The sequence below is a fragment of the Hippoglossus hippoglossus genome, chromosome 17 (assembly GCF_009819705.1).
Source record: "Hippoglossus hippoglossus isolate fHipHip1 chromosome 17, fHipHip1.pri, whole genome shotgun sequence".
Lineage (NCBI taxonomy): Eukaryota > Metazoa > Chordata > Actinopteri > Pleuronectiformes > Pleuronectidae > Hippoglossus > Hippoglossus hippoglossus.
The window spans coordinates 15,146,492-15,168,831 of record NC_047167.1 but is presented as its reverse complement, the minus strand read 5'-3'; the positions used below and the strand labels follow the sequence as shown (position 1 = coordinate 15,168,831).

General features: G+C 42.5%; 1 protein-coding gene across 2 annotated transcripts in view; it reads left to right on the top strand.

The window, feature by feature from the left end:
- Positions 1 to 267: 267 nt before the first annotated feature.
- The window catches only part of LOC117778082 (adenylate cyclase type 1-like), a 36,784-nt gene continuing 14,711 nt past the window's right edge, over positions 268 to 22,340 (top strand). The window contains exons 1-5 of one of the 2 annotated variants that reach the window (XM_034613334.1): positions 268 to 1,452; positions 5,263 to 5,412; positions 5,726 to 5,844; positions 13,740 to 13,851; positions 21,901 to 22,028. In XM_034613334.1, coding sequence (XP_034469225.1) covers positions 844 to 1,452; positions 5,263 to 5,412; positions 5,726 to 5,844; positions 13,740 to 13,851; positions 21,901 to 22,028 — 1,118 coding nt within the window. In that variant the 5' untranslated portion in view covers positions 268 to 843. The remainder of the gene's footprint in view (positions 1,453 to 5,262; positions 5,413 to 5,725; positions 5,845 to 13,739; positions 13,852 to 21,900; positions 22,029 to 22,340) is intronic. The other variant, XM_034613335.1, reaches the window with a different exon arrangement.

Genomic DNA, 22,340 nt, shown 5'->3' with positions numbered 1-22,340 from the left:
GGTAATGAATGTGACACTGTCCCCTGAATGCCAAGAGGGTGCTGATGGTGAAGGTGCATTGGCAACGAGGACGCTCATATGATGAATGGTATGCAAGCGTGTTAGCCCCAGTGTGTGTGTGTGTGTGTGCCAAGTGGGCTACAGAAGCTGCCAGTTCAGGGAGAATCTCCAGTGAGAATATCATGAATCATGGTCTGCAAACATTGATGCACTGCCTCCTTCCCCCTGTGTTTGTTTGTGAGTGAAGAGGGGGAAGGAAAAGAAAGAGCATAAATGAATCAGTGCATGTAAAAAATTAGATTTGCACATGGTGTAATGATGGAAACATGTCATGTGTAGGTGGAAATTCATTGCTGCTGTGGATGATGTATGCACTGTCCTGTTCAGACTGGTGGAGCCAGCAGCACCAGTCAAATCGTCTTGACTGTGTGTTGAGTAGCTGAGACCTGTCTTATCTTCACCTCATAATGCGCAGGCGTGATCCTATCTGAGCCCAGCGAGAGGAAAAAAAAACTGTTTCCATCTGAACTAGACGTCGTGTGCGCTGCGCTTCTGAGACGGATGCTGAGTTTTTGGAGGATTGTATGTTTATTTTTGCGTTTCGTGCGTAAAGACAGCACAGACATGAATGCTTCTTCGCTCGCTGATCTCGCCGAGCTACACGATCCAACCTGTGGATAGTGTGGAGCGCGTCTGTGGCCACCTCCGGGACACTCTGCCTCCTCCACCTCCTCCAGCAGCCCCGCTGTGCGCGTCTTCCGTCCGCTTGGCTCCGGTCTGTGTCTCGTCGCGGGACCCGGCGGTCCCTTTCACCCCACAAGCGGCGAGGCAGGTATTCAGTTTATGAATGGCACTGGCATGGAGGAAATACCGTTTCAGAAAGTCAAAACCAGGCGGAAGAGAGGTCACTGCCCACCGAGTGTCCCCCTGACCACCATCGCATGCGAGGACGAGTTCGACTGCAAGGAGCTGGAGTCCCTCTTCCAGAACTACAACCTGAAGCTGGAGCAGACGTCCACCCTCAAAGCGCTGGCCGTGCTCATCTTCCTGTCCTCCGCACTGGCCGTGGTGGAGTTGCTGTCCGGCCCCAGCCTCACCATCTCCAAGGGGTCCCATCCGGTGCACTGTGTCATCTTCGTCTCCTTGTTCATCGTAACCAACGTCAAGTACCTGCAGGTGACTCAGCTGCAGCAGATCGTAAACCTGACGCTGCTGTTCGGCTTCACCTTCTCCTTCCTCTGCTGCCCCTTCTCCCTGGGCGCGATGGGGATGGAGCCGCCGACGTCCCCGGAGCAGGGCATGTGGCAGCTCATCCTGGTCACCTTCGTCGCCTACGCGCTCCTACCTGTGCGCACGCTCCTGGCCGTGGTGTTTGGAATAATGGTCTCCATATCGCACTTGATTGTGACGGCCACTTCTGTCACCGTGAGGACGCAGAGGCTCTGGAGAACGGTACGTGCACGTTGCCTTCACACTTTCCCCCAACAACCACCATCGTGATTCCAGAGGCACATACTGGGTAATGTGATAATAATGATACAACACAGGCCCATGTAGGCCAAACACTAACAGTTCAGCACCGAGGACAGCTCCCTTAAAGGGATTTGCATAGGATTGAGTCACATTTGACAAAAGTGCAATTCTGCCACTACCTGTTTGGGTTACAAGAATATAAATAATAACAAACTTTATTTACATAGCACCTTTCAAAACACTGTTACAAGGCACTTCAGGAGTTAAAGATAAATACAATTGAAGGGAAACAAATAGGAAACAGTTGCAAACATTAGGAAACTGAAAAAATTACAACTAGTTTATCCAGACTCACTGGATCTTGTTAAACTACGCAAAGGAGGATTTTTATATTTTAGCAACTTGGTTTTGACTTGTGGTAAACAAAAATGAGACTGTGTACATTTCTGCTTGAAGACTTTTTCCTAAAATTAAAAACATTCCACCTGGAGGGGATTTAACGAAGCTTACTAACTGAGTTTAGTGATAGTGAATTTCTCTATAGGCCATAGCTGTGACGGTGCATGCAAACCATAAACCTGTAGCCGAGGCCCAGACAGGAAAACAAACAAAGAACACGAGAGAAAAGATGCATGCACAGAGTGTTCTCTTTGCCCACGACTGTTTCCCCGGGGATATGATTCAGCCCTAAAGGAACAGCCCAGGAATGAGAACCACAGTGACATCTCACAAGCACCATGCAGAAGTAGGGCAAATCCGAGGGGTGCATACACACACACACACACACACACACACACACACACACACACACACACACACACACACACACACACACACACACACACACACACACACACCACACTATATACTTCAGTCATGAAAAAGAGGGCAAACTCATGCATGTCATTCGAGAGCCAAATTGGAAACTGGTGCATCACACTCTGTACATTTCTATCTTCTTCTGTCACAGCGAAACACACACACAGACACACGTGTACACACTCACATTTCCGACTGTCATCAGGTGTGAGGGAGGGAGATATGTCACATCAGTCAAACCCTCCAGGGGTAATGGAACATATCGGCCTCCGTGCACCATATGACGGGAAGATGTGTGCATTTCTTGGAAGCGAAATTGAGGTTTGATCAGTTCATCACTCCCTAGCCTGATGACAGCGTACATTCGCAGAGGAGATTGTTTTGCTGTACGCAGGCAATGAGATACCTGCATAGCCACGTGAAGGACAGTGTTAGCTGTACTACCAGAGATAGCTAATCCATTAAGCTTAGAGATGAGCTGTGCGGCATGACCCTGTGCAACCCAGGCTAGCAGCAGCCACCCACCAAGGTCCCAGGCACTCAGCCTTGCAGTACTGTCTGCTCTCATGGCTCAATCTCTCTCAAATGTCTTATCACTGATGCAAGTGTGGAATATAACTTGTGAAAATAGGTTTTTGAAAGTTTCTCACACAGTTTGTGGGCATGTTCTGTAACCGCTGCACATGTTTTAAAAGTGAACGTGTCACTTTTCAGTGGCCACATTTCACTGAAAAACCAAAGAGCTTGAAGTTGTGATATTCTGTTTAGTTTACAAGATAGAGTTTGAACAGTGAACACATTTTGTTGTTTTGGATTCCAAGCACATTTACATCATATAAATCCAATAACATCTATAAACTAAGTAATGAGTCTCAGGGAGTTTGGCTTTTATAGTGTATCAACTACAACAGTGATAACAGGCCCATTAAGTTAAAGCCCTGTAATATGAAATATTCCACCTTAACACAACTTGAGAAGTAATTATTTTGCACTATAAAAGTTAATGAAAAGCTTGTAATTCCTTCACTGTGTCAAGCTATGGAGATCTATCTGACCAAAAGTGAGAGAGCTGCGAGAGCGAATCCACTGCAATGAGGTCAATGATTGCCATCTGACGGCAAATTGGGTTACGACTGCAGATAAGCAGAGGAGTGAGTGCTTCACACCACTTAACTCAGACGTCTACATTTACTTACTGGAGGCTACAGGGTAAGTTGAGCGTCATTTCAACATGTTGACGCATGCCAGCACTTCTGCCAAGCGCGGCGTCTGACTGCTGCCAAAAACACTGTCTTTCCAAGGCATTCGATTATTCACTGTGGACTGTCTGACTGTGGCATGAGATGTTTGCTAAACCTATCACACGACAGTGTATTTATGATGCTCACTGAAACAGAAATGCCACGAAACTCCCCCTGCATGCTCTTTATAAGTAAGGCACAATGCATTTTGTTATAGTTTCTCTTGACGTCAAATTCACTGAAGAAAACACAAATGATTAATGGCCAAAGATATGAAGAGAATGGATTCCTTTATTTTTTATGAATGGATAATTATTGCCCAGGGTGCTTGTGTGCATGTTAGAGGTGAACATAGAGGACCTAGTTTGGTTTGTACACAAAGTCCCAGCCAGTCAACCTCGGTCAAGTGGGGGGGGGGGGGGGGGGGGTGGGGGGGGGGGGAGCTATATTTTTTCTCTTTGTGTCCTGCACAAGGTTGCGGCAGTCATGCTGCTGTGCATCTGATGTGATGGATGAACCAGAGCACGGCTTCTGAAAAAAGTTTTAATGTCACAGGCGCCGAAAAGAGAGAAATATTATGGCCATCCTCACTCTGACCCATCTCGTCTGTGTGAGGAAGTTTGTTGCAGTTGTTACGTGAAGGAATCAAAGCTGTTAAAGTACAATCCGTCATTAGAATGGCTTTATTTAGCTCATGCATGCTCAATAGATAGGAAAAGAAAGAACTAAACACTGAGACTGTTGAATTCATTTGAGATTTAGTTTAGTTTGTTCACTGTTTTTCACAACGCAAAAGCAGGAGGAAGAAAATCTTATACTAGCTGCCCCTTTCCTATTTATACCATAACATACATACAGATGACTGTCCATTTTTGTAATATTTTTACCAATCACATGACAATTCAATAATACATTTATCAATAGCCATAATCTCATCATAAATATAACGATAACTATATAGGGGTTGATTCGTTTTTCTTTGTAGATTTAGATTCTTCGTTTTCACTCCATCAACAGAAACACCTGATCTGCTTGGATGTAGCGTGTGCAAATGGATGTTTGAAATCATGCTTCTTTCTGTGATCCATGTCATTCGATATGAACGTAAACGGCTTCTGTAGGTTTTCAGGTAGCACTCCATTTCTAGCTTCACACATAACGAATAATATTATCAAGCCGACTAAATCCTTACGTTTCAACACGTGTGACTTGAATTGGTAATAGATACATTAATAAGTGAATATAAATGCATAAAGAAAAAACAATTTGAAAGATATACAAGGCACTGAGGCTGTTTAAAAGTGCATGAATTAATAAAATATGAGGAATTTATCAGACAGAATTAATTCAACTTACGCCTCTTCAGGGGCTTGCTCGGGTTTCCTAAATCCTAGGGACACGCTTTTAAACAAACTTACCAATGTGCACGTGTTATCATACACATTACACATAGGAATGTGTTGTGCAACAATACACACAGCTATGTGTACAAATGTAGAATAGCATTCAATTGACATGGTCCTTATCAAATTTACATATATTTATTTCACTGGATATTTCCAAGCACATGTATTCTGTATTTAAAGGGACACATAGGAAGTACAAAAGTTAAGTCAAACTACTAACAGTATATTCACAGCAGCTCTTATTGATTTACCTATGTGTGTGTGTTAAACAACTACACTGACGAGTTTAAACCAAGCATCATGTTTTTTTTTCCTGTTTGCAGTTGGTTGCCAACACAGTCCTCTTCACCAGTGTCAACCTGTCAGGGCTGTTTGTGCGCATCCTGACAGAGCGAGCCCAGAGGAAGGCCTTCCTTCAGGCTCGCAACTGCATCGAGGAGAAGCTCCAAATGGAGGACGAGAACGAGAAGCAGGTACAGGCCCCCGTGCACTGCTGAAAATGAGATAAATTAGATGTGTGTGTGTGTGTGTGTGTGTGTGTGTGTGTATGTGTGTGTGTGTGTGTGTGTGTGCGAGTCGTTGCGACACATTATTCATTTCTGTTAGATTTCATACCTTTTTGTCTGGCACATTCCTTATCGCTACTAACACTTAGTCCTCTGCTGCGTTTGACAGTATAAATGTATATTTAAACTTTCTTTATCTTTCCCTTTCTCTCTTTCTCCCTCTCTCTACCACACACACACCCTCACACACACACACACACACACACACACACACACTCAGGAGCGCTTGCTAATGAGTCTGTTGCCCAGGAACGTAGCTATGGAGATGAAAGAGGATTTCCTGAAGCCCCCAGAAAGGATCTTTCACAAAATCTACATCCAGCGCCACGACAACGTCAGGTAGGCTCCTCTCACCAACCCAACACAACTGTGAACCAGTCACAGCGCTATATTGACTTAACTGATGGTACTTTTAATTAGTTGCATTTGGGGAGATACTCTGTTCCCCTCGTGGGATGATTTCCATCTGAAATAGTGGAATAAATGCTGTCTGAGCGCATTACAGTGCATGTTAAAAAGGAGCTGTATACTTGAGCTAACATGTCCTTGGGAAAGAACACTGAAGGCCACACAATATAGTGTGATCCGTTCCAACAGTAACCTAAAACACTAACATGGCCCCAGGCTGCAGAATCTGATATATTTAATTCTTCACACTGAACATCAAGGGCTAGTCCCTGACACACTTGTTTATTATCAGTCCAGATAAGACTGAAATTATGGCAAAGAGGTTTGTTTGCTATGGGCGGAGCATTCTGGAGAAATAGAGTAATGATGTATGGGCTTCAAGGAACTAATCCAACATCCGCTGGTGATGTCAAGGTCAAAATCTGCTCATAATTTTTGCTGTGCTACGGCTATTGTGCCAGTTGTGCACATGCCAACTTCTGGGCCATCATCTCCCAGCAGCCCTCAGGTGCTACGAGGTTTATACCCGAGTTTCTCCCGATGAGACGTTACAGGATCTGCTTTCTTCAGCCCCTAGCTGAAACAAAGTGAAATTGAAGCTTTAGAAGATGTAACTGGTAACTTATCACTGGGTTCAGTATATCCCCACCTGGGGGGGGCTGCTTGGTGGTGTGGTGGTTATAGCACTGTCGCCTCACAGCAAGAAGGTTCTCGGTTTGAATCCTGGGGTATTACTGTGTTGAGTTTCCCTACCTGTGGTTGGATGGGTTTTCGTCCTCTCAGCATTCTTTAACGACTGATTCCACGCAGACTGGGGTTAGGTTCATTGGAGACTGAGTGTGAATGTTTGATTTGTCTCTGTATGTCGGCCCTGCAACACGCTAGCAGCCTGTCCAGGGTGAACCCCGCCTCATGCCGTATGCCTTCTGGGATTGGCAGCAGCTCCCCCCATGGCCATAACAGAATAAGCTGTATAGATAATGGATGGACGGATAAAATGTACAGTAAAATGATGGTATTGCTGTAACTAATCCCAGTGAAAGTCCAGCATTCAAAATATGATGAAGAATATTATAATCGGCTAAATACATCAGTGGTAAAATTCCTCATTATGTGTACTTTATTAAGAACCACACCTCTTATTGTTATAATAATTGAATTGATTATATTACTTTATTATTATGACTTGCACGCATTTGCATTTAAGGAGCATTTTAATGTCATAACCAGTAGAGAGGGAACTAACACTATACTCTATGCTGTACTATATTATACTATACTATAATACTGCAATATTATAATGTACTATACTATATTATAATATAATGTACTCTACTCTACTCGACTCGACTTTACTCTACTCTACTAGACTGGACTACTAGAATAGGCTGCTAGACTAGACTCTACTCAACAAGAGTAGACTCTTCTAGACTAGACTTTACTCTACTCTACTCTACTCGAATAGACTAGACTAGACTCTACTCAATTAGACTAGACTAGATTATACTCTACTCTACTCTACTCTACTCTACTCTACTCTACTCCACTAGACTAGACTAGACTAGACTAGACTCTACTCTACTTGACTAGACGAGAATACACTAGACTAGATTCTACTAGACTAGACTCTATTCTACTCTTCTCTACTCTCCTCTATTCCACTAGACTAGATGAGACTAATCCAACTGATTCTGTGTTCAAAATCTGAATCTGCCTGTAGTGAATTATAAAAGTAACACTATTTTTTATTTAAATAGAAGTGGAGGTACAGGTTTGAAGTTGCACCAAATGGATATAGAAATGCAAATACAATGTTTTGCTCGGGTACAGTATTTGGTCACAGTCCACCAGCACACGTCTGAACCTTGCTCCTGCTGTTTTTCCTCTTGAGTCCTGCAGCTGTAAATTAGCTGTGATTGACCTTTAAGCCCTTTGTCAGAAAGCTGTTAACAGTACGCTTGAAAACATGGAGTCACCCTGCTTCTCCATCTCTGAATCTGAATTTTTCTTTCAGTTCTTCTTCTTCCTTGTCGACCCTTTTTCGTCCGTCTTCTGCTGTGTTGCTAAATCTCCCTTATCATGCTCCAACAGTCCCTTGTTTCCTTTTATTTTCTTATCTTCCCCTCTTCCTCCTCTCCTCTGGGTTCTCGGAGCAGCAGCAGGGAGGCTGGAGCAGGAGAGTTTGCTTAGCCTCAGGATTAAGTTGCTACAGGAGATTAAATGCGATGGAGACTAAATTCTGGTTGCATAACGCTCTGAATATATGTGTGTGTCTGTGTGTGTGTGACTGTGTGTGTGTGCACGTTCGATGGTTAAATATGGACACATCTCACCGGAGCTCTGCTGATTGCTTTTGTGCCTTGAACTCCTTTAGATAGCGCCACCCTTTGAGTGTGATCTAGACTGGATGCAGACGTGATTTATGTGATTTGGGCGGACTGTAATTAGAAAGTAAACAGTGTGCAGCACAGTTTTCTTCATTATGTTGTGAGGCCGTGGGCAGTGTGTGATCAGATTGTAGAGACCAGCCCGGGGAATATTGTAGTAATCAGTCACCAAAAAAAGGAATATGACTCCAAAGTAATAATCAAGTTTAATGAGACATATGAAATATATTAGAAGCCCGTACTGACATAATCTTTCATTATTTCACATTTTCAAACCTGCACTTATACATTTTTTCTTTCTAAATTTATCAAATAAATACCAATTCCATTATTTATATGTTTAATAGTGTGAAAACAGTGATGAGTTATGAGCCTCCAGTGTTAAACATCCATAATAATATCCTCTAATTTAAACGCTATTAGATTTATAATCAATTATTTTCTTATTATTATTCTTATTATTGTCTTGAATACAAGTCTAATTTTCCCCACTTGTACGTGTTTTTAAATTAATTTCCATCATGTCTGTGTATGTAATTTCATTCCACCCTCTCATATGTTACAGCAAATACATATATAAGACGGATTTCAAGCAATAAAGGCGCTTTCAGGTAGATAAGTATAATATTGCTCAGTTGACATTTGATGTAGGAAGCTTTTAAAGGCTTTTATTGCATCAGGTAAATAATTCTGATCAGGAGACTGGGAGGAATGATGTCCTGAAAGAACAGAAATGTCAGAATAATAAAAAGAGAAATCCACAAATAGGAGGTTTCATGATGTTTACAGATTTTCATTCACTCCAAAGAAATAGTAGTTTATCCTTCAACAGTATGTTGCGAGCATCTCTTCTGCATGACCCCCTTTATTGGCCGTACGTCGGCACATCCACTGCCCACGTCCTGCAGCTCCAGAGGGGCCCATCCAAACTTAACCTTTGAGTTGCCGTGCGGCCTGTAGTCCTCCTCTATGTGATTAAATTCAAATCAAGTTTCACCAAAATAGCTACAGTAATGCCCCCCACAGAGGGAAACGGGAGATTATCATAATTGGGGGAATAACTTTCCTCAAATATGTGCCAGTGGAGAGGAAATTATGTACGAGGGTGTGAGGGAGTTCGAATTAGACGATATTAGATGCCAGACAAGTTCTAGTTACCACAGGAATAATCATGTTTGTGTTGCGTGGCCTGTTTTTTGTGAGCTGCAGCGCTTTGTCTGCCGGAGATGATGAGTTTAATGAGTTGAGGGAGGAGGTTTTGACCTCGAGCAGCGAGTGTGTGACCGAGCAGCAGGTCTGGTCGGAGGCTGGAGAAACTTATAGCCGTTGCCAAGAATGCTGCTATTGATCGTTTTGAAGATTTTGCCGGAGGACGTTCCAAATCAGAAACTGAAGTTCCCCGATGGAATCTGAAAACACACGTGCAATGAAAGTGAATCAAACTCGACTGCAAATTTCATGTCTAATATCTACATCAACCTACACAACGTCCACTGGTTTATTTAAAGTGTTAACAAATATAAATACTGCATGTTCCCCACGCAGCCCACACTCTTATTACCGCCGCCAATTGGACGTCTGCGGAGGTTTTCCTCTGTGTTTCTTTCTTTTTTGTTTGTTTGGTTGCTATTAGGATTAAACAAAAACTACTCAATCGATTACCATTACCATGTGGAGGGGTGGGGCATGACCTAAGGAAGACCCTGTGAAATTGGAGCAGATCCAGTTAATTTTCTTTAACATTGCGAAATATTTCAACATATTCATTGATTTCATGCTTCTCGATGAAAAAACCAGGCATATTTAGGGGAGTGACATCTATGAGTGTGTGAATTTGGTGCAGATCCACATAAAAAAAACGGATGTAGACAATTTAAACATGTTAATAAGGGGACTGTTGGGCCTGGGGGGAGGTAGGCGCTTTACTGTGTGACTTTCCAGTTTATATTTGTGTTTATAATTTAGTTTTCCTGTCTCTGCACACGTGGAAATGATTATAAATTACCCAAAAAGCTTATGTCTGGATTTATGAACTTTAATGATGTGCTAAGTGGAACAAGTTGCTCATGTTGTACTTTATCATAAACTTCTTTATGAGCTGAATTTGCAGTTACCAGCATCTTTCAACACACATCACATGCTGATCGCTAGACTTTTCACTAATGCTCCGCTGTGTTCGCCACCACAACAACATGACGGTAGATTTCTGTATCTTTGTAAAAAGCCAGAGCTGAGGAATCTGTTCAAGTCTTTCAATTACTCCTCATGCATCTTCAATGCTGCATCAGAACACAGGCCTGGACTTTGAATCAAGCAGCGCTGTTGTGTGCTACTGGTTGAAAGGAGGTAAACACGGCCCAAAATAAACTGACTGTGGTAAAGTTCACTTAAGGTCATGAGACACTGGCACCGTGCACTCAATGGGAAGCTCCTCTGCAGCGAGTCGCGGCTGGTTTGTGTTTCGTGCACAAGCCACACGAGCAGCAGGAGCCTCAGTCGTGTAAAAATCCAAAAGCTTTTTTTTTTTTTTTATTATCTCAAAGAAAATTTCTGCCTAAATCCTCTGACAAAAACAAGCGTCCTTCAATCCTCTCTGTGCCACATTGCTGGCATCTGTTAGAAGCCATTGTTGGAACACATCACAGAGAGATGCAGTGTACTGTAGCTACACTACTCCAGGCACACGCTGTAAAGCTACTGAGCCTAATTCAGAAAAACTGTGATCTGACACAGTTACCATTGTTTTCAATAAGCAGAAGTACAGTCCTCTCATTTTAATTGCCACCAGTTTAAGTAAAGATACATGGCTTCAAACGCAGTGGTCGGCACTGTCGCTTCACAGAAAGAAGGTTTGAATCCCAGTAAGGTCTGTGTGGAGCATGCATGTTCTTCCTCCAGGTTCTCAGGCGTCCTCCCACAGTCATAAGACTTGCAGTTTAGGGTTAGGTTGATGAGAGACTCTGCATTGACCATAGGTGAGAATGTGAGTGTGAATAGTTGCAATGAATAAAATATGTTTCTTGTAGTAAACTGATTAGAATAAAAGCAAACGAAAAAGAAGGTGAAGTAAATAACATCTTTAAACAAAACTCGGACATTATCTACACTATACTACTATACTACTCCTAAATGATTGTTACAAGTGGGACAGTGAAATGATGAATATTTCTACCAGCTTTTGCGCTTTTACATTTCAAACATACTAGAGACGTGAGGGTGAAATTTCCGACCAGTAGTTAAATTTGTATGGTTTATTCAAGAACAATAACAGAAAAATTAAACTGTAATTGAATCAGAGTCGGGAGCAGTCGTGAAATGAAATTAGTTGTGTTACTTTAAGGGATTAAATAACTGGGCATGTGTTGTGTAGGCTGATCACGAAATCAATTTGTTGTTTATCCAGCTCTTTGGTCTGTTGTTGAGTAATTCACTGCACAAATTCAAGACGCTTGGGCTGTATCTATATTCTCCCATGAGGTGTTTTATTTATACCCACCGATCTTAAACACATTACACTGACACAGTATTTATCGTCCCAAATATTTGTCACCCGCAGATGGCTGCAGGTTGAAACATTTGCACGAGTCGAATCCATTGCCCCTCGTTACGGTGACATCTGCGAGACAACAAAATGACATTTAACAGCTCCCCCATACAGATCCAGCACTCTGTCGCACTGTGAAAACTGCAGCCCACATGAAGACAGCAACCTGCCATCAGCGCCTCACAAAGCAGGAGACGCTCGAGTTGTGCTGGACAGTCAGAGTTTGATGACTAATCCCCTTCACACCCTCTGTTTCCACACAGGGGCGAAATCCTTCTCAGGAAAAAGTTCCTGCTTGGAACCTTCTCCTCCCAAGGGCGTTTCGTTGAGCTATAATGAAACATGACAAATCAGATAACTGCTGCAAATCACATATGGTTCAGAGGATAGTCAGGTTAGGGAAAATAATGTCTGCAAAGTTCAAAGTTGAGCTGAATTTTAGATTTTGACACTTTTTAAGGAAGGATATATTAGAATTTCACAACTTTTGCAAACACAACATTTTTCTGACATGTTTTTGGAAACAGTGTCTCCGATCCAGTCCTCTGGGGCGGACTTGAACTGACATCTGAGGGACAGCATTGCTCCTAGCAACTGGCGCATGCCACATCCCTGAAGTCTAGAAATGTTCATAGCACGCATTGTATTTTTTCCATTAAACACATCTGATGCATCAGGCTTTTCTCGCTGGTGTTAGCTGTCTCTTTTTTTCCTATTTTCATTTTTTTGTCCAGTTGTAGAGACGGACAATAATCAGACTGTGGAAAACTACAGCAATGGGTAACGGGTCGTCCTGTTACCTCAGTTCTATGTATGTTTCAACATTATTCCATACATCGATCGTCAAATGTAACTCGATAACGGATTTTCACCAAACTTGGTATCTCCGGATGATTCACTTTTGGGTCTGACAGATTAGGGGTGTGGGGTCAACTCCCCTACAGTAGAGAGCTGAGTGCTTGTTGCATGAATGTGCACAGCAAAAGTGGTATTTATATCTTTATAAATAGATATCTTTATGGATGTTTTAATACCCAGCGACATGGGTAGGATTTGTCTCTGTGCTGCTGATGGTCAGTGTGTTTGTGTGGGAGCGAGGCAAAGAGCACTGTCCTCTTGTTCATTTCTATGCCATTTCAACTTTTAAAAATAAATAGGTAAATAGGTAGGAGAACTATAGGATGCTCAGCCGCACACACACAACTTCTGGTCATCAAGACGGTTGGATTTCTGGTCATTTTGGTTTGAATGGGAGGGCATTCCCCTCCCCTTCCCTACAAATCCCTGACAGGCAGCGTCACATACAGCTCAAACCACATTTAAAAATTTGACCACATGAGTATAAAACTCAAAACAAACACCACTGATACAAACAATGGATTGCTTCTTCACTAAGTTAAATTTTAAACCTCAAGCACTTTCAGTCCCATATAAACCAGGCGTCTGAAGGGAGAACACGTTCACCTGGAGATGGGGACAGCACCTTGATGGCTGCATTATATCCTAGAATGGCTCCTCTCCAGCTCCTTACAGGACATGTCTCCACCTTGATCCCCGTGAGAATGCTCTCGCTTCTATTTTGAGTCGCTCTGCTTGACTGTGCTGCCTGTCAGCAGGAGAGAGCGGCACAAGCTCCCTCTCACTCTCCCTGTGTTTCCTTTTTTCTTTTCCCGCTGCGGGTCATTAATTTGAATGTCTGATTAGTTTGCTGCAAACACATTATCCAAGGAGAATGTTCAAATTGACTTTGGCTCGGGATGCCTAAATATCATTTTAAACAAATTCCCGAGAGCTAATCTGATCGGGCACCCAGTAATCTTTCGTTGATACTGTATAACACGCTGCTATAAATAACCCGCGTTGACTCATTCGCTTCTTTTCTTCCTCTGTTGCAGCATCCTGTTTGCAGATATAGTCGGTTTCACCAGTCTGGCCTCGCAGTGCACAGCCCAGGAACTGGTGAAACTGCTAAATGAGCTGTTTGGGAAGTTTGATGAGCTTGCCACGGTGAGTGTGTTTCCCTTCCTTGAACAAATATCCCTCATTACAGTCACTGTTGGCACAGAGAGCTGCTCTTTTTCTCAATGTGTCCACACATTTTGACACAGCAAGGTTGTGTGTGTTTGTCCTGCTTTGGCCACAGGCTGCTGGCACAAGCCACTGTTGTACCAGCTTAGCATAATGTCACAGCGAATACTGGAGGTCCATATGATGCTTAATGTGATTATCCAGCGCTTCATTTGAGGAAGAGTTGACAGACCTCTTTAATCTAGGCCAGATTTACCCAGGGTTAAACCTCGCCTCCACTCCGGTCGTGTGAGCGAACTGAACGGAGGCGCCGCTAAGTTGCACTTGTCCCAATCGTTCTTGGTTGGCATGTGGGAAAGATTTCAGCGTCCCCATCTGTCAATATCTCACTCTTTGTGATTTCGGTGCCGACAATCCGCTCAGCCGCCGCCGCTGTGAGTTTGGCCGCTGCGGTGAAACGCAACGCTCTGAAACGTGACACGCTGCTGTTACGAAATCTTCTTGCCACACGTTCACTTATAAATCGTGCTAATTAGAATGAACAGAAAGAGTATTGTTCTTTCTCGAGGGCTGTGGGTTAGGCGAGAAGGTTGAGCCCCTGCAGATCACCCTGCAACAGCCTTATCTACGTGTAATCTGGCCTCTATTACTTACACTGGGCACGTGCCCTTGTCAAATCCATTAATCCATAGGATTACAACTAACCCCTTTTTGCTTTCATAGAAGTTTTTTCTTGGCTGTTAAGAGCATCTATTTTTAGCTTGTTTGCTTACCCAGCGCAAAATTAGAAGCAAGGGAGACTTTGATTTGTTATCGCCATTCATAATTTCTTCTGCCAAGGAGGTTATGCTTTTTGTCTGCGTTTGTTTGTTTATTTGCAGGATTATGCAAAAACGACTCAATCAATTTGCATGATATTTTGTCTAGTGGTTGGTGTTGGTGCGGATCCAGGAATTTTTACTTTCTTCAACATTGTGTTTGTTAGAATTGAAATTTATTATGAATCTGGATTTTAAAAAGTCAGGCATGTTTAGGGGACTGTTTTTTATGAATGGGTGCAATTTGGTGCAGATCCAGATAAAAATAGTGGATTGAAATGTGGTTTCAGATTTTTGTTTGAGTGTCAGGGGAGGTGTCATTGCCTGTCCAATTAATCTGGGATCTGTTCCTTTTGTTCTGTTGAATTTCAGCTGCAGTCTGTTTTTATCGGACAGATGCAGTTTCCCCTGAGATCCATTAAGCAAAATCAAGATGATTCCATGCATAACAACACACACACTCACACACACACACACACACACACACACACACACACACACACACACATTCATAGATGCTACATTTAACCGCGGCAGATGATACATTTAGATTTTTCATCTCCTGGAGTCATTTGGGTAGAAGAGACGCTGTCTCGAGCTGCCACAATTTTCTTGCTGTTGTGATACGAACTGTCTCGTTCTTTTACTTACAACTGAATGGACTGGTCAAATCTCCACTTGGCTGTTGTAGCTGAGAGCCTCATATTACACTGAAAGACTGTCCCCAGCCATGAAACGTGTCATCAAATGTTCCAGCCGTTGCCCTGACCCAGAGCCCCACTCACTCTGATCCACTTTGGCAGGAAGTGTCAGTGTCAGTGACTCATGGTTGCGGTCACCGTGGGCACGCGGACCCGTTGTCGTTCCATACGAAGAGCGGGCGATGCCACATGGCCACTGGTTATCGTCTCATAAAACCATTCCAGCACCATCCCCACACCACCTGTCCACTCTTTGGACTTGTCAAGCTGCACGGGAAGTGGGCCAGGAACGCAGTGTTCTCCTAAAGTGCTGCTGATGTAGAGGAACGAGTGTCGTCTCCTCTTCCTCTCCTCTCCTCTCCAGCTATATCCGACAGTCTGACTATAATCTCATCTCCCTTTTAACCCCAATTAGCCAACATAGTCACACCAGTTTCTAAATTTCATACATAATCACCTCACGTAATCTAGTAATTTATAGATATCTGAGCATTTGAGAATTCAACCTCATATCCGTATCAGCTTCCTCTAATGCTAACAAAGGGATTGTGCTAATTCATTTTACCCATCCGCTTTCAAAGAGACATTTCAAACCAATCTTTGAAGATTATAAAGTACAGTAATAATTCCCAGTGCCTCCACATTGCACTTCTCACCACTTGTTAATATATTAATATAAATTAATGCAGCTTTAAGAAAAGTCTATTTTTGACTCTGCCAGGAGTCTGAGTTCTTGCATGTCATCTGTTTTAAGAAGATATGCCATGCCCAGAGGGAAAGACTGTGAAGCCAATATGCTACATTAGTCTTGCAGAGCTAATGGTCAGTAGAGGAGGGGGAAACGTCCTAAAAAGCCTCAAGGTCCTGGGTGAAGCATGATTTTTCCTTACGCAGTGGTCATCCAGTTCAGCCAGGCCAGGTCTCAAAGACGCAGGTCATAGCTGGGTCTGGGTTGTGGTTTTAGGCTGATTCAGAAATGTTCCCTTGTGTACTACCTTATCAAGTATCTGTCCTAATAACCATAAAAAAAGGCCAAGACCTACTAAGTACGGGGGTAGCTTGAAAATTGAAATTAACAGGAAGCACCTTCACGCTGATCAGTGTTTGCCGTTTGATTCCCACCACCCACAAGGACACAAGCTGGGAGTAATTATAACTCTTCACCACCAGGCTGAGAATCTGCCGACTGGCGCTGAGAGTGAAGACGAGGGGCGCAAACATCTCAGGAAAAGCTCGGAAACCTTATCACAACCCAAAGTACCCGAAGCCAGACTGACACACAAAGGGATTATAATATTCCTCACTGAATCCACAAAGGTTTTTCTCTACTTCACTTTTTTTTCTCTCTTAAATAAATTTGAGATTAATATAGCATTAACAATAACTAAATGCTTATTTTTTGAAGCGGGATTAATGGAAGAGGGGGATGCATTTTTTAAATGGATGATAACTAGAATGTCTGTCCGGATTCTGAGACGACTGTTGGGAGAGGGACTAATTGGTTAATTGGTGTTTTTTGTGATGCGAGGCTACATTAATATCTGGTCTGGATGTGTTTGTACAGTATTTACAGTGTGTGTGCATGTGTGTGTGTGTGTGTGTGTGTGTGTGTGTGTGTGTGTGTGTGTGTGTGTGTGTGTGTGTGTGTGTGTCGCTGCTGTTTCCATGGCAGAGCCTCACAAAGCTTTTCATTCTTGCCTCTTTTTTTCCTCTCACAACACCTCCCTGCATCAATGCTTTCAGACTCCTCCGCTCCTTGTCTCTCAGCTTTCTGATTGACACGCAGCAGCCTACTTCCCTCAACTGTGTCTTTAATGCCCCGTGGTTCTCCCCGCTCTCTTCCTCTCTCACGTTTCCATTTTTAGGCTCCATGATGTATCTATCTACTGTCTCTTACTTCCTCGACAAGTCAGAATCCCCCCTTTTTTTTTTCTTGTTCACACATATATGACTGTGAAAGCTCAAAACAGCCTGCATCGCATGTGCAGCGCGTGCATGCATATAGATCATTCATTGGCATATTTGTTTCCTTGTTATCCCTTTCCCCCACAGTTTTATGAGAGGGAGCATGCTGTGTCTGATGGTTGTCAGAACTATTATACCCTGTTCAAAGATTATACTGAAGATACTATAATAAGAACAGACAGAACAAATATTCATCCGGTCATAAGAAAGCTGCGATTCAATTTCACTGAACCACTGAGCAACAAGCAAATATTTAGTTATCTCAGCCAAGGAGGTTGTGTTTTCACCCCCGGTCCATTTGTTTGTTTGTTGGTTTGTTTGTTAACAAAATTACACAAAAGCAGCTGGATGGATTTCCATGTAACTTGGTGGAAGGATGTGGTTTTGGTCTGGAAAGAACCCCATTAAAACGTTGGTGCAGATCCAGATAAAAAGGAAATAATTCATGGATCTTAATGGATTTTAGGGAACTGACATCTATGAGTGGGGGAAATTTGTTGCAAATTGATTGAATTTAAGGGGACTAATGGGCCTTGGTGGAGGTCTGCGCTCTACTTAGTGCCATTCAAGCTTTTATGATGTGCTTTTTATTTTCCACAATTAATTTTTCCTATTGATTCCTGTTTGTTGCTGTGTTCTTTATTATGTTAGTTGTGTTTTAGAATGTTTTTTGTGATATCTGCCACTACTTATAATTGTATACAAAACTTTTTTATTTAATTTGCTGCCCATCTTGACCAGGAGTCCCTGCAGAAGCTGTATGGTCTCCGAGTGGGACCTTAATAAAGTGTTATTTTGCATAGAAGTTAAAGGTTCAGTGTGTAGAATTTAGTGACATCTAGTGGTGAAGTTGCATGTTGCAGCTGAATACCCCTCGCCTCACCCTCCCCTTCCAAACATTAAAAAGAACCTGTGGTAGCCTTCAGTTGTCATAAAAACTCAAAAGGTGTTTAGTTTAACTGTAAAAAACATGGCGGCCTCCGTAGAGACGACCCACTCCTGATGTAAATATAAAGTATTTAAATATAAAACATCACTAGGATTATTTTATATAAAATTTCTGCCAATAGATCCCTTTCACCTAAATCTTACAAACTGGACCTTTAACAAAAATTTAAATATCATATTTACACCTGAAGGTTTACATAATACAAGATCTTGTGCCAGTAAAAATATCACATTGAAGAAGGTCCGCTGGTAAAGATGCTGGCAAAAAAAAAAAGATTAAACAGCAAGACTGTTGGCTGCCCGCGCTCTGACAGCTGCCTCTCAGAAACTAAAGTCTGGGTGTAAACACAACTCAAATAACCCTGTTTGGGTTCGTCTCATGTGCAGGTGCTGGGATCACTGTCAAGTCCTTCAGTTTCCCTCAGATGCCTCTGAGCTAAAAAATCTGTGGACTGGAGCAAAACCCAAACCAAACAAACCAGCTTGGGTTCTGGATGGTGGGGGAGGAGGGGTGAAACAAATAATACGGGTGGTTGCTGTTGCAGCGAACACAATCCTGTAAAATTCCTCCTTCAAATGTTCAGAAAACCAGCATGCATACAAAGTCAAACTGCCTCGGAACATTGAACGTTTGTTATTTTTTAAATGTGTTAAATATATCCACAGTAATAGGTTTACTTCACAGATCTCCAACACCTGCTCGCTCCTACCCACCAGGTTGAGGTGGGTGGAGGAAGTGTTGATATGTTATTCATTTGTGTTGCACATAAATTATTCCATGTTAGTTCAGTTCCGTGAGAGAGCTGCTGGCAAAAATGGAAATAAATATCTAGTTGTTGATGAAGAGAACTAGAGAGAACTTGTGTAGCTAAAGAATTTACCCACTGCAATGAATCACTGTCTGTGGATATTGATGCAATGTTGACATCAAATCCTTTACCGAGCCAAGGAGGTTTGGACAAGTGGTCGATCTTTTTGTTGAATACATATAATAGCCCGATGAAGAATTATGGTAGCACAGAGTTGTGAGTATTTAATTGTATTGTGAACACTTGTTTGTTTTGTGAGTATTTGGCCAAGTTGTGAGTATTTGGTTGTGTTGTGGGTATTTGGTTGTGTTGTGGGTATTTGGTTGCGTTGTGAGTATTTGATTTTGTCATGAATACTTATGTTGTGAGTATGGTTATGTTGTGGGTAAATTGCAGGGCATTTTCCCTTTGTGTGTTTTCTCAAATTGTAGTGCATTGACCTCTCAGGGCCACCGTCCAGAATGCATAAAACAGAACAATTGCTTTTCATCAGAATCAGTAAATGTCGTTTTCAGTGGTTCTGCTTCTCTGCAGAGGACAGATCCAGATTCAGATACACAGCGCCCGTTCTTTCTTGTGTCCTTTCAGCTTCCCAAAGTTACAGAAGTGTAAGGCCTGTAATCTTTAGCCCCATCAGTAATGTGTACACAGCACTGATCGTTGTCTCTGCATCGAACACCGCTGCTCTCTGAGACTTGTAGGAAATGAAGTGCAGCTGCTCTCAGCTGGCTCATCTTTTCCGCTCATCATAATTTACTGAATATCCCCCCCCGCCCCGTATGTGTCTCTTTGTCTCGGCCTTTTTGTCTTCCTCTGTTTGTTTGTGTGCACTGAAGTGGTTGCTCATTTGCATTTCCTGCAAACACACACAGCACATTACGGTATTTATAAGGTGCCCTGGTAGCACAGCTACATCTCACTTTCAATGGTTCTGCTCAACATATCCCAACCTCACTGAAAACAGTAGATTTGAGTATACTTCAAATTTCATATTCTCATAGAAATCAGTCCCCTAATCATGTTTTCTTTCATCGAGATCCATGAATCTTGCTTACAAACAAACAAACAAACATACAAACAAATCAACCAACAAACAGACACGGGGTGAAAACATAACATCCTAGGCAGAGATAATTATCCAACTCTGCCCCCGGAAACTCTGTCACCAACGTTCTCCTTCCTACGCTGATGACCACGGAGATTGCCCACAATGCTTCAGTCACATGATGGCGGTAATCCTGCTTGGGTCTGAATCAGCTCCTAAGCCCACACAGTGCAGATTAGCACAGGAAAAGTACAGAGTAGGAGACTCTGCTTCCTGTAGCTTCAGCCACGCTGTATAGAGCCATCTGTTTACTGCTCCACCGTGACCTGAGTGACCCCCAAAGAGAGCTCATCACTTCTGTAACAATATGAAACTTTTTGCTGTCCAATGAGTGCGAGAAAAGACTGAGCGAATTGCATTTAGGTGACATCATTAAGAATTGTTTGTGAACTGTGTTACTCATCGCTGCGCTTTAGCTCTCTAAGGTGTCTATTTGAAATGTAGCTGTGTACACGGGGGCGAACAGAAACAAGTTGTGTAGCTGTAACTTTCACATAAGCAGAGTTCGGACTGAAGCTCTGTATTTTCAGTGTTTCCTTGTACTATTGCATGATAAAAAAAAAAACGACAACTTTGAAGCTGGGTTTTGCTGTTGCTAATTTTAGCGCAGAGCTCGTAGCTCGGGCCGTAGTTTTTTTTTGTTTCAAGAAAAGATTAAATAACACTTTCGTCATTCCCTGGAGGAGAATTCAGTAAATCAGAAGCACAAGAATTAAACCAGGGAAAGAAGGAAATAGAGAACAGTACAAAAATACTCCTGTATGCAAATGTAGAAAGATACAGTACCTAAAAATCAGTGTACATGTCTAAAGCAACATAGTAAATGTATATAAATGGTCTGTTTTTATATATCGCTTTTATAGGGTTGATGACCCACTGGTTTGAGGACGACCCGCTCTACCCCCTGAGTAACGGCCCAAGATATACATATACTTTCCATATGTGTCAAAAATAAAATGAGTAGATATGAAATAAGTGTTTACATTTCTCTCTACACACTTCATTGCTGCTGATTCTCTTTTACATGAGCATCACGTGTGCGTCTGTGCCACTTGAAGCATGACCACAACATGTGCAACTACAACAATCCCTTGTTATTCGTCTGTTCTGGAACTTGTTTTGCTGTGAAAAATAGAACGTCCGTTTGTCTTGCACCCACCAGTGATCCCATTACCGCCATGGAAACAATAAAGGGTTACGAGAAGGCGTCCACGGTAACGCTGCTAAAATGAACTGTCATCCTCTAATGACGGTTATATTCGTAAAGCCGCCTTTTCGTGCCTCTGCTCGTTGTCCCTAAAAAGTGAGTGACTAACCTCGTTCCCTAAAGTGTGACCGATCTGATGATTTTGCACGGCATTGTGGGAACCATCGCAGTGTTGTTGTAAGTTAAAATCTCAAAAGCTTGCAATGGGATGATGAAAACGATACAACAATCAGTCAGTGTTCAGCAGCTTTGTTTTATATGCTTTAAATTTAACCTGATTCATTTTGATTTGTACGTTTACTGATTTATTTTGCCATGTAGGCCTCTCCTATACTTGGAGTCCCCCCTTGCTGTTGCCTCCATCTGTTCTTATTTGAACTACACTGTATGTGAAATGTGGTGCAGCTTGATTGAATTCTACTGAGTGCCCTTCTTGTTAAGTGTTCTCTCTTCTCTTCATCTTTTTGATGGGCAGGAGAATCACTGCCGCAGGATTAAGATCTTGGGCGACTGTTACTACTGTGTGTCTGGACTGACCCAACCCAAGACCGACCACGCCCACTGCTGTGTGGAAATGGGTCTGGACATGATTGACACCATAACGTGAGTGGGTCACATTTTTAGATGAAACAGTAATGTATTTATTTTTCTGTGAGTGAAGGATTTAAATCATCATCCCGAAAGAGATGGAAGAAACTGTTTTGTATTTTATTTTGATGTCCTTTGAGCAGTGCGGACTGCAGCCTGATTAGCCATGTGTGCTGTGAGTGGATTCTAACACCGCACATTTGAGAGCAGAGCTACAGTTGGCTGACAGAAAAAGCTTTAGATTGGAAAAAAAAACCTATTTCATTGAACTTGAATGTGTTTTCTCATAATTTGGAAGAAGGAAAAACAGGAACAAAAGAAAGTAAG